This window comes from Neurospora tetraspora (assembly GCF_033439725.1).
Source record: "Neurospora tetraspora strain CBS 560.94 chromosome Unknown B0H65scaffold_1, whole genome shotgun sequence".
Classification (NCBI taxonomy): Eukaryota; Fungi; Ascomycota; class Sordariomycetes; order Sordariales; family Sordariaceae; genus Neurospora; species Neurospora tetraspora.
This window is the reverse complement of record NW_026944383.1, coordinates 1052347-1067940: the sequence shown is the minus strand read 5'-3', so window position 1 is coordinate 1067940 and position 15594 is coordinate 1052347. Positions and strand designations below refer to the sequence as shown.

General features: G+C 52.5%; 8 protein-coding genes and 1 non-coding gene across 9 annotated transcripts; 6 read left to right on the top strand and 3 right to left on the bottom strand.

Moving 5' to 3' along the window:
• Positions 1-1634: 1634 nt before the first annotated feature.
• B0H65DRAFT_504478 (uncharacterized protein) lies at positions 1635-4683 on the bottom strand (the record flags this gene model as incomplete). Its single annotated transcript, XM_062827919.1, has 4 exons — positions 1635-2024; positions 2049-2090; positions 2132-3175; positions 4609-4683. The coding sequence occupies 4 exons, from the start codon at positions 4681-4683 to the stop codon at positions 1635-1637; spliced, it is 1551 nt and encodes a 516-aa protein (XP_062685755.1).
• A 932-nt stretch (positions 4684-5615) lies between these two features.
• B0H65DRAFT_9862 (uncharacterized protein) lies at positions 5616-6590 on the top strand. The gene has a single exon (XM_062831653.1). It carries the CDS (start codon positions 5722-5724, stop codon positions 6256-6258), a length of 537 nt encoding a protein of 178 aa, XP_062685754.1. The 5' UTR covers positions 5616-5721; the 3' UTR covers positions 6259-6590.
• Positions 6303-6951, top strand: B0H65DRAFT_437737 (uncharacterized protein; the record flags this gene model as incomplete). The annotated part of the gene is made up of 2 exons (XM_062825328.1): positions 6303-6570; positions 6683-6951. The coding sequence occupies 2 exons, from the start codon at positions 6303-6305 to the stop codon at positions 6949-6951; spliced, it is 537 nt and encodes a 178-aa protein (XP_062685753.1).
• A 487-nt stretch (positions 6952-7438) lies between these two features.
• Positions 7439-8170, bottom strand: B0H65DRAFT_437736 (uncharacterized protein; the record flags this gene model as incomplete). The annotated part of the gene is made up of 1 exon (XM_062825327.1): positions 7439-8170. The coding sequence occupies one exon, from the start codon at positions 8168-8170 to the stop codon at positions 7439-7441; it is 732 nt and encodes a 243-aa protein (XP_062685752.1).
• A 380-nt stretch (positions 8171-8550) lies between these two features.
• Positions 8551-10169, top strand: B0H65DRAFT_414170 (uncharacterized protein; the record flags this gene model as incomplete). Its single annotated transcript, XM_062823894.1, has 3 exons — positions 8551-8627; positions 8749-9766; positions 9834-10169. The coding sequence occupies 3 exons, from the start codon at positions 8551-8553 to the stop codon at positions 10167-10169; spliced, it is 1431 nt and encodes a 476-aa protein (XP_062685751.1).
• A 283-nt stretch (positions 10170-10452) lies between these two features.
• On the top strand, positions 10453-10524 carry B0H65DRAFT_t68. The gene has a single exon. It is a non-coding gene; the product is annotated as a tRNA-Arg (tRNA).
• A 451-nt stretch (positions 10525-10975) lies between these two features.
• Positions 10976-12093, bottom strand: B0H65DRAFT_543697 (DnaJ domain-containing protein; the record flags this gene model as incomplete). The annotated part of the gene is made up of 4 exons (XM_062829244.1): positions 10976-11053; positions 11184-11832; positions 11920-11980; positions 12066-12093. The coding sequence occupies 4 exons, from the start codon at positions 12091-12093 to the stop codon at positions 10976-10978; spliced, it is 816 nt and encodes a 271-aa protein (XP_062685750.1).
• A 2136-nt stretch (positions 12094-14229) lies between these two features.
• On the top strand, positions 14230-15461 carry B0H65DRAFT_535262 (uncharacterized protein; the record flags this gene model as incomplete). Its single annotated transcript, XM_062829025.1, has 1 exon — positions 14230-15461. The coding sequence occupies one exon, from the start codon at positions 14230-14232 to the stop codon at positions 15037-15039; it is 810 nt and encodes a 269-aa protein (XP_062685748.1). The 3' UTR covers positions 15040-15461.
• On the top strand, positions 15030-15461 carry B0H65DRAFT_9790 (uncharacterized protein). The gene has a single exon (XM_062831644.1). The coding sequence runs from the start codon at positions 15138-15140 to the stop codon at positions 15357-15359; it is 222 nt and encodes a 73-aa protein (XP_062685749.1). The 5' UTR covers positions 15030-15137; the 3' UTR covers positions 15360-15461.
• Positions 15462-15594: the final 133 nt, after the last annotated feature.

Genomic DNA, 15594 nt, shown 5'->3' with positions numbered 1-15594 from the left:
ATCTACGGCACACTTTGTCGAAACCAGCGCACACGTCCTGTTGCTCAGGTGAACAGTCGGTGATCTTACAGAAGCTGCACCGGGGGCTGGCTGGCTTCCAACAGAAGCTTGCCACGGGCGGGCGTGTCTTCCATATTGCGGTGCTCCTCTTCATTCTTATCTCCTCTGAGCACTACATAGCTCTTCTCACTTTGGCTGTGCTAACGAGAATCCCGCAGTTCAGTCTGATGGCCCCCAGGTGTCCTTGTTGAGGCACTCTTAGGCGACGGGACCGGATCCCGGATAAAAATGGGGATGGTTTCCTGTCGTCACTCTGTACATAGGGGATCATCAGATCTTCACCACCTTCGGCCTGTTCCCGGAGACCCTTCCATCCTTCCTTCTCAAATGGGCACTTCATGTCCAGATCTTCGGATCACACACATGGGCGAACCGAGATTTTGGAACGAAGAATATTCTGGTGCCCCTGATTCACTCACGGCCATTTCCAAAGAAAGCAACTGTCGACATCAGAGTCTCGCCAAGAGGGTGTTGCTGCTCTGCGGTATCGTCGCCTTCCGACGCACCTACCGAAGCTGACACCACGGAAAACCTCTGTTGCCATTACCTGGTCTACTTGGCTGTCGACTTGTTGCTTCATGTTGCATACTCGCTTGCCAGAAGAGGAAACCCTCACGAGCAAGTTTCTGCAAGTCACGCTGGGCGGCACTACCAGGCTAAATTGCATCGTGTTTCTCTCGTGTCTTGGCATCCATCCAACCGTCCGCTCGATAGCCCCCAGCCTAAGCTGCATGTTCTCTGGTTGTTCTACTACTCTTCTTTTGACCTCGGTGCCGGCCTCCGTCTTGGAAGGTAGCTTGATCTTCTTCGCTTCCGTCTCCTCACAGTCACCTTCGGGATTTCGGGTTCGTCCATCTAGATCTCTCTGGATGTCAATCTGTTGGCGCATGTTTCAATAAAGATATACAGAAACCCACTCACACTCAACACCAAACTCCAGATATCTTGCCGCTAGTTGTGGGAGGGATCGCGCCCATTGTTTCTTCAGCGTGGATACCGGCAAGTGCACGACTAACTACTCCAGGATCTTCAACTATAGAGCACACCGGCAACGAGAGATTATAGCCCTGCCGGCCGAACGAGTGACGGGAATACGAGCTCGTGGAGTCAAGATGTGCGACACGCAGGGACAGGGGCGAAATCTGTTCTGTCCATGTTAACATGATATCGTTCGAGGCGGTCATCTATCGATGCCATGAGAGATCACCAGAACCAACATTTACATAAACATGTCGCTGTCCAGTATCCGGTCGAGTGCAACACCACCATTATTTGGGGCGGTTCTATTTCTGGAGACACACGGCATGCGTACTTCATCTACGTACTGACAGAATCGTCCATTCTGTGATATGGACTCAGCTTGCAACCTTCTAATGCTTCCACAGGATCTGGAGTGGGCTCACTATCTGTCTCAAATCGCACCACTCTATTGAATCGTTATCGCCCAAACGGTTTATTTGACTCGCTAGGATCATCTAGAGGAACGGCAATTAACTAACGAACTCCAAACTCCTACATACCATTCAGCCTGCCAGGTATATTGAACCGCTGTCGCCAAACTCCATGGAACCCTTTCAGCGCCTCTTTGGATTGAACCACACGAGGATCTCATGATATCCTTTGGCCATTGAACTCCCAATCGCCGCAAGGATCTTCCACAACTGTTTGGGCAGGAACACTGCAACTTCAAACAGTGCCCTCATAATCCACCAAAGAACTTTCCCCAGAAGCCCCAGCATGTAGCCAAGCGCCTTGTACGAGGCCTTTCCAAACCCTCTCATCCCAGACCATACCGCCCGTGGTAGGTCGACAAAGAGGGCTTTCAACGCCACCAAGACCCCGTTCCTGACATCCTTGAGGGTAATATTCCGGAAGAAGCTCAACACCGCCATAACAGCCGTATGCATAGCCGACACCACCTTCAGAAACACAAACCCTGTCGCCATCCCGACCTTCTTCAAACTCTCCCATATCCACAGGCACATCACCTTCATAGCCCCCGGTATCCTCCTGATAACCCACCACATCCCCTTAGCCAACGCCTTCACAAACCGCGCCACCCCCTTGGAACGTGCTTCAAGGCCTTCACCGCCCGTCCAGCAGCCTGCGCCCCCCTCTTCGCTCTCTCGGGCATCTTCTTCACCTGCTTCTTACACCACGACCCAAACCGATGCTTATTCTTCCACGACCACTTCGCCAACTTCACGCTAGGCAAAACCACCAAGTGCTTCGGCAAGCTCCACAAGATCGCCCTGGGGATGTACCACACAAAAAATGCAAAGAAGGCCACGATTCCCTGGCCGGCCCTCTTGATCCGTGCGATAGCCGCCGCGTGGTGCGTCCTCCACCGCCGGAACTCGCCGCCCCTGCGCGAGGGGAGCAGGTCGACGATCTCCCCGTGTCCGTTGTCGGCTGCCAGACGCAGGGCGAGCTGGCCGTCGCCGGCGATGAGGGCGTCGTCGGCGTGGAAGTCTTGGAGGAGGAGTTTTGCTAGGACGAGGTTGCCGGCTGCTGAGGCGGCCATGAGGGGTGTGCGCGCATCTGGAGGCGGTTTGTTCTTGCCTTCTTTCCCCTTTTTGCGCTTGGATGATGATGATGATGACGATGACGAGTATCGGTAATAAGCTGTGCTCCGCTTGGAAGGAGTACCAAAGGTGTTGACGTCCGCGCCGAGATTCAAGAGCGCACAAACCATGGCGCCGTCACCGGCTTCCACGGCCGCGAGGAGCGGGGTTAGGCCATACTCGTTGGGCACGTCGGGGGAGACGAAGCCGGCGGTGATGAGCTTGGTGACGAGGTCGGTTTTCTTGGAGCGGATGGCGTCGAAGAAGAGCCGGATTAGCTTGCATTGTAGAATGCGGCGTTCCTTTTGGATGTGTGGTGAGTTGGGGTCGTCCAAGTTGATAGCCTCAGGGGACTTGGAGGATGAGGCGGCGTAATCAACATGAGGAGGGAGCGGGGAGGGGTATTGGGTGAGTGGTAAGTGAAGGTCGATGTCGATGTCGAGATTTGAGGATGTTTGTCGTGGGCTGTTCCCGTTGATAAAGTCCATGAACCCGTCGGTGTCGGTTCTGGTGTATGTTGGCACAGGCGCGTCGGCGCCTTCGTTTGAGAGCTTGTTTGCAGTTTTTATCGTCGCTGTCTGCACGGTCGGCGAGGCGCAGAAGCAAAGGACGAGCTCGGCCTTTGTTCTTCTATGCGGTTGCCGACATCGACTCCGGCGGCTGTTGGTTATATATCCTACAATCTGTTGGTCGTCTGGAGCCGAACTGCATCCACGAACTCAAAGTATCTTCCTCCGAGGCTTAAAATACCGTCCAAACTGGGTATCGTGCTTAGCAACTTCGCCGTCACCACAATGTCCTGCCCCTACTCCCCAACCGAGTCCTCCTCCACCAGCTCCGGTTCCTCGACCATCAAGAGCTCAAATACTCCCGCCAGCACGAGCGCTATCACGACCACAACCACCACAAGCAGTGGTGGCAGCAATAGAGACACTACAACTACGACTCCGCCTTGCACTTGCAAAGGGCGTCACTATTATTGGTCGACCATCTGTAAGAACACGTTCAGTGCACAAACGCTGGAAGATTGGGAGAAGAAGATCAGTTAGAGAACTGAGCCCTGGTGGAGGGAGTTGAAGGGTTTGGGTCCGCTGGTGCCCTCGAGAGATAAAGATGCAGAGGACGCAATCTAGTGTTCGATCAAGGAATCATGTCAGCAAGGTTGCGGCTGGGTAACGTGGGATGGCGAGAGAAAGTATTGGGTTGTGAGCGTGGACTCGGTAGTTCAGATATCTGACAGTTTCGAAGCAAAAAGGGCCGAGATCGAGAGAGTTGAACAAATCTTCTTGTCGGTGTCATCTGTTTCTTCCGTTGCCGTTGATGACCAATCATTGAAAGGGTACCACAAAGAAGGTTGATTGCTCAATCATCGATAAGTCGTTTCTTGCTGTTTCATGCTGGCGGCGTCAATGAGATACTGTGTAGCGAGGAGTGAAGGGAGGCCCGGGGAAGTGGTCCGGAGGAATGGGAACCAGGGTCGCACAGCCGCAATGCCCAGCGGCCGGCCGTTTCGGCGGCCAGGAACCAATCTGCCTTGCGATTGTGTTTCCAATTACATCCCGATTTCCGAATCAAACAACGGGGCCGTTTCAATGCAGAATGTTCTAAAGTTCGAAAGCGCCTTACAAGGCTGACGAGGATGAAGGGCGCACCGAGATACTTGCGCATCGCGGTTTTTCGATCGCGAACTAGCCTCGACAGACACTGCACAAACACTCGCACCCAAGCAAATCAAATCGAGTTTTAATTTTCTTACTTCACATGCTACCTCCCATCCCTTCGTTGGCCTTCATCCGGAGACCTCAAAAACCGTTCATAGAGGTAACCTCACCCAAATCACAACAGAACAGCAACACCACCAACAACCCCGGCCATCATCGCCCCCTCCGTCGCCCTCGGTCTCGCTGGGGAGCCACCTCCCTCGGAGCTGGTAGTGTCACATCCCTCCGACCCGTTACCTGTACTAGCAGGCAAATTCTCCCACCCAGCCGTAACAGTAACCGGCACCAGTGACCAACCCTCCTCCGCCCTCATCGTCCTGACCAAAGTCTCGTGCCATGTCAAAGTCGAGTCCGTCACGGTGGAGGTGGTGTTGAAAACGCGCTTGTAGGCGTAGTCGAGGGCGATGGTGCCGTTGCAGGTGGTCACTTGGAGGTTGGAGGCGTGGGGGTTGGGGTGGGAAGGTGCAGATTGCTTTTGCTGTTCTGTTTAATCGTTAGCTTTTTTAGTACGATTTACCTGCCCGAGTAGGTAACTTTGCTAAGCCGATCTGGCTTGTATTGAGGGCGTAGGAAGTGGTGGGAAGGGGAAATATGCTTGGACATACTTTGGGGATAACACAAAAGAAAAATCGAAGAAAAATAAACAGGGGTAACACATACGTAGCACCATCAACCACCCTCTCCGGCCCCCCATCATCGGGCAGTCTTCCTTACCACCTCATGTAAATGCGTATTATCATATTCCATCCAAGTCGTCGTTCCCTTTGTATACCCTCCCGTTTCAAAATTGACTGCTCCTGGACCTGGACCGGCAAGCTTCCCCAGAGCAAGGTGCAGTAATCAATGGGCTTGGGCTTGCCATCATCATTATCGGTGTTGTTTATGCGACTGCCACCGAGACAAGCAAGGTTGTAAACAGTCTCAGAGGCGTCGCCGCGGACGATGGAACCGTAAAGACCGATTTCGGGTGGTAAGGTTTCTAGGGGAGGGATGCTGATGAGGGTGGTCTGGCCTTTGGAGTTGGCTATTGCTGCTGTGGACGTGGTGGTTCTGGTTCGGGTTTGGGCTTGGGTGAGAGGGAGGTTTGTGAAGAGGTGAAGAGAAAGGAGGAGGGGAACTTGAAGGAGGAGGGCGTGGAAGGTTGACGTGACAAATGCCAAGCATCCTAGTGCCCCGGTCACGATCGCCTGAAGCTGAGCCGCCAGAGGCAACCAGAGACGATGCCCAACCTCTGTCGTGTGTAACTCCTCAATTTTCTTCCTTTGCAACAATTTCTCCTCACTTCGTGTCGAAGTTGGCGATTTAGTCAGTCTTTTTTACTTTGACTTTCGTTTTCTTGTCTTCAAATCGAGTCTTTGCCTACCTACCTACCTACCATGGCCGAAGTCATAGGCATCGTATCCAGCGGGATCGCAATCGCGCAGCTCGCCGGTTCAGTCGGAGCAGTTGCCATAAAACTCAATGGGCTCTGGCAAGAGATCAAAGACGTCCCCGAAACGATCCAATACATCATGAATCACCTGAGCATCTTGGGCACTATCGTCAACGAGATGGAGACGATAGGAAACAGCAATTCACTACACTATAGTGCCGCTGGTCAGCCGCACCGCCCATCCCCGAGCCCGCTGGCTATTCAGCAATGCCAGATGGCATGCAAGGACCTGGAGAATATTGTTCGGGATCTGTCTGTGGACATCGAATCGTCCAGGAAGCGAAAGCGTCTGATGGGGAAGGTGGCAGTAGTGTTGAAGAAGGACACTCTTGCCAAGTATGAGATGCGATTGCAGAATGCTTTTCAACTCTTGTCTTTGGCTCACCAGGTGTACACAACGTGGGTGAAACCAGGTTTTTTTTTTCCCTCTTTCTCATTTTTACCCGGAGAAAATAAGGTGTTTGTTCTTGGCTCTAATTAGATCAACGGTGTAGGTCCTTGATAATGCGACAGCCAGAGTTCATCATGGTTTCGGTTACGAAAGCTCTTGCTTTGACGTCCAGTAGTACAACATTGGTAAATGCAAATACACACACTCTCGAGATCGAAGAAGGAAAGCCCCCTGAGCACTATCAGCAAGTAGTTCGGAAAAGCAAAAAATTGCCGAGCGACTACGACACTGGAGTTAAGCGTGCAAGATACCGCACCAACTATGAGAGGAATCTTCTCGGTCTTCTGAGGTACAATTACTCGGAGTGGGAAGACCAGGTTATTTCTGAGTCCACTGCTCAAGGTAGGTCACCAACAACGATAGCCACGAGGGGCTTGGTCACGGGGGAATGCTGATGTGCTATGCATAGAGTATCGATTTCTTCTATGACTCCCAAATTGGTTGTTGAATAAAGCATGGGAGTTTCATGTCTCCGCTGCATCTTCGGGCTGGAGAACCCATCTGAAACAGTACGTGGTGGTATCTAAGTCCTCGCCTGTGTACAAATACGCAGAAGACGGAAATATTGTCGAGCTCAAGAAGCTCTTTTCTCAAGGACTCGCCACGCCGTTTAGTTTGAGTGAACAAGGTAGCACGCTACTTCATATTGTAAGTTCGACTCAGACATTACGACTCCATCATCCAAATAACCATTATGCAGGTCGCCGAGGGCAGGAGAAATAGGAAAGTCGTGAACCTTGAAGATATTGAATGGCTCATAAAGTTGGGTGTCGACCCAACAATATCGAATGACCATCGGGAAAAATATACCGATCACTTTTTTTATTATATATTGGTCTCTACCGTTGGCCCGAGAACACCACGACCACGTTTGACTACAACACAACGAGAGGAGGCTTACCATCATCTGGTATCAAAAGGCGAACTTCCGGATGATCTTCACAAAGTCCTGGCCAAACTTGACTCTCCATCGCTCTCTCTTTCTGACATCCTTCAGGATGAAGAGAACCGGGCCGGATTTTACAACCATTTAGTTCTGATTTTAGAGGTTCCTGAAATTTTTGACATATATGTCAGGGTATATGCCCCAGAGCTTCCAACCTGGAAACTCAGTCGGAGGCTGAGCGTTGTCACCGCTGCCATCAATGATTTTCATATCACTATACACCCGAAGGTCCTCAGGCGGCTCTTGTGGGGAGACCACAGTCTATCAGCAGGCGACCTGCTTACCACAGCCGTACGATGGAAGCCCCCTGGCGAGATAACGGTATGGAGTTTTCTTGCGTCTGTCTGGACTGTCGCCGCTCATGATTATCTGCCCGGGAACAGCTGGGCAGAGAACCAAGTACGTTGGACAGAGAACAAAGTACGATGGTCTTTCTATCATGATCTCGTTCGAGACTTGGCTTCCATTTGTGATCCTGAACACATCTCCTGGAGGTCTTCTCAGTCCGAGATCTCGGCCCTTTTCTGGGTGATCCTGGAGACCAGTTGCTGCTGCATTCCGCTTGGCGAAGTCCAAAGGATACAGCGTCAGCATTCTCAGAGGATGACCAGATATTGGCTCAAATACCTGCAGTCGGGTGGTATAGACTTGAAGAATTACGGGAAAATTGAGATGAAGACATTCAAACAATTCCGTCAAGGGAAGATACAGGAGTGGTACCAGACTCAGAGGGTAGGATTGTTCAGAGATGTTGGTCAAGATAGGCACGCGTATACCGTGCTTTTTCTTACGGGGTTTACTTACGGCCCACAACCTGAGGATTGGGTTTTCTTCTGGGATCCTTTCGTCGAAGACTTTGTGGAGGACTTCTGGAGGCTGGTTGAAGACCCGCCCCTTGCCATCCCGGGCTCGTGGGTTGACTGAGGACAAGGGCCAGCGAGCTTCCCGACGACTGGCTATGACTTTTTGAACCAAAAGGTAGCCCAAACAAACCATCTTGGTGTATATAGCCTAGGCAGAAGGTCCCCGAAGCATCGGTACTCAAAAGTGAATACAGCTTTTTCTACAGAAGCTTTCAAAGCCGAGTGTTGAGGGAGTGAAGTCATGGTTTACACTTGCCTTGTTTTCGGCAACCACTTCAAACCCTAACCCTTCAACTTTTTCGTCTAAACGGCGGACAAAGCAACTGCTGGATGCCAGCTGGCCTTCTGTTTAAAACCCCGCCAAGCCAATACGATGCAGTGGTTACATTGGCCCAATCGTGCAAAAGGTGTCCCCTGAAACTTTTAAAACAAGCCGCTGGCATTTTCTAACATCCTCCCTTTGCCTGAGCACGACAGGAGCGCCGGTGTTCAACGCCAGACAATAATGCAATCATGAGATTTTCGGCGCTATCCCTCGGCCTTTTGGCCTTATTGACGCCGCTCACGGCAGCGTGGTCCAAGGAAGGCAAGTCATCCACTCTCCCAACGGTCTCAAAAGTTCCCCCGGGTGAACAAATGTGCTGGCGATCCCTGCACGACACAAGCTGGGATAGGCGATGATGGCGGATGGCTACACATGAAGATGTAGAGAAAAGGACCTCCCCAGTCTAACATAGTCTTGTACGACATAGACCGCGAAATCTTCCGAGTCCGCGACGAGCTCATTGCCCACGAGGGCCCCGACGTCACCTTCTACGAGTTCCTCGGCGTCAGCAAGTCCGCCAGTCTCGATGACATCAACAAGGCCTACAAGAAGAAGTCCCGCCAGCTGCACCCGGACAAGGTCAAGCAGCAGCTCCAAGCCGAGCGTGTCAAGGCCCAAAAGGAGAAAGCCAAGCTGCAGCAGCAGACCGGCGGCAAGCCGATTTCGCAGGTGATCAAGCCTCCCACCACCGCCGAGGTCAAGGCCGCCGTCAAGCGCGCCTCGGACCGCCAGGCCCGCCTGTCCATCGTCACCAACATCCTCCGCGGCCCTATGCGCGACCGCTACGACCACTTCCTCAGCAACGGCTTCCCCACGTGGAAGGGAACCGAGTACTACTACAACCGCTACCGCCCCGGCCTCGGCACCGCCATCACGGGCGTCTTCCTCTTCGCCGGCGGCGCGGCCCACTACCTTGCCCTTTACATGAGCTGGAAGCGCCAGCGCGAGTTCGTCGAGCGGTACATCAAGTTTGCCCGCCATGCCGCTTGGGGCGAGAACCTCAACATCCCCGGTGTCGATGCCGCCGCCCCTGTTGCCGCTCCTCCTCCTCCTCCTCCCCCGCCCGCTCAGCCGCAGATGATGGAGGACGAAGACGGGAACATCATCCCCATGAACCGCAAGATGCGCAGGATGCAGGAGCGCGACGCCAAGAAGGAGAAGGACAGCAGCCAGAAGACCACCAGCCGCCGTGGCCGCCGCGGCCAGCAAGCCGCTGCCGTTTCCGCTTCTGCTTCCGCCTCCGGCTCGGCCACCCCCCAGCCTGCGGCCCAGGGCAGCGGACCGACTGGCACCAAGAAGAGGGTCGTTGCCGAGAACGGCAAGGTTCTTGTCGTGGACTCTTTGGGGGATGTGTACCTCGAGCAGGAGGACGAGGAGGGTAACACGGCTGAGTATCTGCTTGACGTAAGTTTTCCATTATTTCTCCCACAAAGACGACCAAGCACAAGTTACTAACCGATACTCCCAACAGCCCAACGAACTCCACCGCCCAACCGTCTCCGACACCGCCATCGTCCGCCTCCCCCTCTTCGTCTACGGCCTCACCATCGGCCGCCTGTTCTCCAAGAAGCGCAACAACGCCGACGACGACGACCTTGCCGAAGGAGAGTACGAGGAAGTCGCCGGCGGCTCCGACCACGATGACGACTCGGAGCCCGGCAAGGCCACGCCGAGCACCACAGACTCTGCCGAGGACTTTGAGCTGTTGGAGAAGAGCATAGATGAGCTGGGACAGGCCAAGTCTACGGGAAGCCAGAAGCAGCAGGGTGGTAACAAGACTGGAAAGCGCAAGAATAAGAAGAGGTAAACGGCTTAGTAAGGGATGTATGTTAAAAGGGGATGGGTAGTTGATCCCTGATGGGGAAAAGAAAAGAAGGCTAGACAAGTCATTTTGGTTACAAGAAAGAAAGGACTATCGTGTTTTTTTTTTTTTTTTTTTTGAGAGAGACAGCTATATAGTGGACAAGTAAGGTAGTCTTTAGACGACATGTTGATGGCCTTGATCGCAGCTATTAGTTTCCTCGTGGCGCAGTGACCACTCGGAGGTTTATAGTCATGGCATCCTGGCAACAACCTCAACAATTCCATATGGTCCGCTGGCTCAATGGCAGAGCGTCTGACTACGAATCAGGAGGTTCCAGGTTCGACCCCTGGGTGGATCGTAAATAACAAGGTGCTTCAAGCACCTCGTTTCTTTTTTTCCTTGATTTTCTTTTTGCACTTTGTCGTTTGGAGTTTGTACGCATGTCGAGACCTTTGTGACTTTTTTTTGTCGTCAATATGAAATCGAAAAAAGTTGTGAGTGGGAATGCCATTGCTACCCGTCAGGATTCGAATCGCCCCAGCTGCTAACCAAAGTGGAACCATTTACACAGAATTCTGGTATAGTTAGAAAGCGAGCGCGCTCCTTCTCCGATTGTCTGTTATTGTGACCCGTATCCCTCTTTCGCATCTGTACCCAGTATCGAATCTCTGTAGAAAGTCATCAACTTGCCCCGAAAGCCCAGCCAAAACTACAAACAAACCTAGCCGTTACCAATCATGAACCCTGTGTATATATTTACCCGAAAGAGAAACAACAACCCCGTACGCCAGCTAGATCGAAGAGGCTGGTCAGATTCCCACAGTATGGCTGAACACCTTGGCCGCCAACTGGGTAAGAAGCCTCGTCTTGTCGGCTTGAGGGAGTTCCTGTGAATAAGAAGAAAAGAGGAAAAACCAATTAATGCCCGATCATCATCAAACGTCATTCGTAATCGAGACCGCTGTCTTCTTCCGAATCTTCCTCCTCTCTCAAGAAGTCCACACCCAGGGCACTTACCTGAAATACAGCATAAACGCTCTTCCCCTTTGCGTCTCTGATAGCGCCCAGTCTGTTCCCGGCAACCGCGCCGGCCAACAGACCGGGCACGTTCGCGACGATGAAGCCCAGCGCGCCACCGCTGATTCCGCCTAACAAGCTCCAGAACTTGTTCGTCGGTCTGTTTGTGCCGTCGGCTTCGGCCATGCCTTCCTCGCGCAGCATCTCCTCGAAGACATCGGCGAACTGCTCATTTTGCGTTTGCTCGCGGTCCTGCTGCGCGCGGCCGTTGTTGTTGTTGTTGTTGCTCTGGTTCTGCTTGGTGAAGAAGTTCCATGCCCACGAGAAGGCTTGGCCGGCGGGACTGGTGCCGGCGCCGTCCGCGCCGGCGTCCGCTTCGGCAAAGGGATCGGAGGTATTGTCGAAGCCGCCTGGCATTCCACTGCTTCCTCCTGAGGCGGTACTGCCACCCCAGGATGAGGACGCTGACGATGGTGGGACGTAGTCGGTGCCGACGCCGAAGATCTTGCGCTGCTCGTCATATTCCCTGCGCCGGAGAGAATCGGAGAGGGTGTAGTAGGCGTCGTTGACTAGCTGGAACTTGCGGGTGCGCTCGGCGCGGTCGGGTGCGTCGGCTGCTACGCGGTCTGGGTGCGTCTTGAGGGCGGAGCTGTCGTCGTTATCAGGACACTTATTAGTTGATGGTGATCATCATTTGGGTAGTCTGTAGTCGTGAGTAGGAAAACTGTTGTCGTACCGTTTGTAGGCATCGCGGATTTGATTTGTCGAGGCAGTTGGAGAAACCCCTAGGATCGCATCTATCAGAGGATGTGTTAGCGATGCGTCTAGCTTTGCCGCTCGAGCGCTTGGTCCATTAACGAAGCTGAAGTCTCTTTTACTAACAGTAATTGGGAGGGCGAGCTGTAGGCATCGTAAGGTAGTCTTGGTGGCTCGATATGTAGCTGCTTGTAAGTCCGGAAGTATGAAGCTAATGATAGACAGTCAAAGAAGGTGTATAGGAAAAATGAAAGGGAGTGTTTTCGAGGATGATGTCTGATAAGATAGATCAACGGCAAAAGCAAAGTGGATAGCCAACTAACACCGCTAGCCCTGTGAGGGAACCTCTTCCCGGGGCAAACTTTCAATAGAGACTGACTCAAAACTGAAGGGCCAGCTGTTCAATGGGCTGCCTCACTTGCGATCGGATGGCTGTTTATTCGCCCAAGATGGGCAGTGGTCAATCGATCTGGACGTGAAGACGGGAGGGATGACTGAGTGGCCTGCTCCCGCCGTAAGCTGTGAAGATAAGATGGTCCCTAGCGTCCTGGTGCCAGCAGTGTCAAGATCAACGTCATCCGTGGCGGGTAAATGTGGCTTGTTTGGCCGCGGTTGACCAATCAAAAGCATTTGGATAGCCTTGCACGTGGCTGCTCATTAAGCCAATCCCTGCCACGGTTACAGCCGATGGAGCCTGGCCTTGACCCCGCCTATGGGTCCTTTTTCTCAGCGGGGATGTCTTGATCTCCCGTCGTTCTGGACCCTTTCATATCATCGCTCTGGCTTATTGTTCAGTCCCTTCGTCGTTGACTTTGGAGTGTCATGAAATTCACGACTCCAAGTTTCCTGCTCCGTACGACTTGAAAGACAAGATGAGGGTTCTCGAGTATGATTGCTCTGCCCCCAACCAGAGGGAAGTATCTTTCCGATTTATCATATGCGTCACTTCCCTTCTCTGGTGATTGGGCGGAAAGGCTCGATTGATAGCCGCTCCAGGCCGGGCTGTTTCATGTCGACCTTCCTTTCATTCAGATCAATGGACGCATGATTGCAGTGATGACGCTAACAGCCTGACTGTGTGACTGCCCAACCCAACCACCAAACACTGCACCAAAGTTCACATTCTCGAAACCCGTCTGCGCTCAATTGTCTCAGCAAGATGCTGGAAACAGTTTTTTGCTGCCTGATGGGCAATATTCATGCAACCACCGGCGACAGGACCTGCATCTGGTCACCTTTTTGGGGGCTCAAGGCTGTCTTTGGGTGTTGGTATCACACACAGCACACCACGGCGAGAATTCGTCGAAGCATGATCGACTTTCTTGAATGGTCAATGTTTGTTCAAACGCCGTCTTTGGTGGTGCCGCCGGGTCATTATTCTTCAATCATGAGCCTAGCGTCCCTGACCGTATCTGCCGCCCGAATACCGCTAGTTTGCAATCATCCCCCCCCGCCTCCCCGCCGTCCCAAACCCAGGTGTGCCTGCCTTGCCCCTCCATCTCCCAACGCTCCTTGATCTTGCATGCAAATGTGCGTGCATTTTCGTTCACATCATACTCTTCATCACGAGGATATCTTGAGGTTGCCTGCCCAAATAAGAAGTCTTAACTTCCCCCACACCCATTCTCACCTTGCTCCCCTATCTCTCTTCACCTCAGACTACACACATCACAGTAGCCAGTCGGCAAGCATCAGACTTTCGAAACTTCACAAAGTTCGACGACCGAGAAGTGCGGCAAAGCACTAGACGAGTCACGTTGCCATTTCTAGTCGCTCATCCCAGACCACGAACTCTTTGATCTCCGTTCACTCTCCATACCGCGGAAGGAAATCGTATCTTCACCGCTTGAATCTCCACCCTCGAGTCACCGTCTCTCGTGCTATCAAGAGTCGACCGAGAACCGTTCACTTTCCCTTAAATAGTTGACACCAAATACAAACGAGTTGTACAAGCATACATCCGTTTCCAAAGCTCCGGTACAAGCTCTTCATTCTTGTTGCCAGTTCTTGCTTTGCTTCTCAACCAGCTAGCTGGATATCACCACATCTCCTTAGCTCAAACTGCACAGCAGGAAGGGTCGTGTAACCAACCAACAACAGGCATCGTCAAGACTACCAAGAAAGAAGAACAGCCCGAGTCTCAGGTAATGCGCAACGAAGCTGTCCCTACCACGGCCTTTTGTGGTCACGTCCCACAAACTCTCCGTGTATCCCGTGCTAACAATCTCTCATGACATCACAGCATATCAGCAAGTCAGACGATTCACATTCCTCCTAGAATCACATCAAGATGCAATCACACGACGAACTTGCTGCTCTCTTTTCTCGGTGGTCTCTGGAGCCTGTTCAGCAACTCGCACAGGTCCAGGTCCCGAACCAAGAACCGAAGATTGTCTACGTCTCGGCGCATTACAACCACTCGGCTCATACTCGTCCCCAGGATACTCAACCGTCACAGCCTGCGCCCAGAGGGACATCAGAGCCGCCTGCGCTCTCTGAGGTTGAAGCTGTTCTCAGAAAGCACCATGTGAACACGGCAGGCCTATCCCGTGGCCAGCTCCAGCTGTTCAAGTCAGTGGACGATCCACAGCGCTATAGGCTTATTGACCTGTGGCGCAACTGCCCTCCTACAAACCGTAGCGACAATCCTACACTAGACTGGAGTATGACAAGCGTGAACCAGGAAGAGATTCTGGCCAAGAACCGATGGGAGCAACAACAACAACAACAGCAGCAGTCTGTTGAACAAGAGGTGGTCATGAGCCTCGATGGAACTCCCCTGACTCCGATTCAGGCAGGGGACGGTCGTTGGATTGCGGCGGACTCACATCATGATATGGAGCCCTATATGGCTTTGGGTTATGAGGAAATGGCCCGCCGTGAGTATGAAGAGTCCGCCCGTCGAGCATTTTCTGAATCTGTGGAACGGACAAAGGATGCATGCCACCCTCTCGCCATTGCCACCGGTGGCCCGATTTTTAACCCCGCGCATTCGGATCCTGTTTATGCCAGCTCCGGGGTTGACTGGAGGCAACAGGAGGCTATGGCAAACCAATACGGAAGATTGATGGCGTACAGGGATGACGAGGAGATGCTTTGAGCTGGGAGTCAGGCTATATGTTCATCTGTTTCAAGGGAGGAACGGAGGAGGCTGTTTGACTTTATGTACGGCGTTATTTTGATTGGGCATGTACAACTATGTTTTTGCTGGGTATGTATATTGTTAGCGGACTTCCAAGTATCGCTGGGTGTGTTGGTCTCAGGAAAACAGAGCTGGTAAAAGATGTGGCCCCCTTCTACTCAACCGGCGCAGATAGGCGAATTAAACCAGGAAAGGCTGGGCAGCTCAGGTTTAGATACTCTTTAAGGTTTGACATCTCGTCTTTTTTCTCGTTGGGTTCAAATATAATGGTAGCCTGATTATGCGTCAATCCTGCCTGTTGGTCCCAGCCCATCTGGGATTCTGTGTGGCTTTCGATGTTGTGGTTTACATGGGAATGTAGAAGCGTTCATACTGGTGATACAACGGTTTGTTTACATAAAAAAGGAGGCGTTTCCGTTTTCGTGGGACGGCCTGTGGGGTGTTCCTGACATTATATGGGGCCGGTGATGAAATAGGTGTGGCTGGAAAGTTGCAAGGCTGGCTGTTCCATGG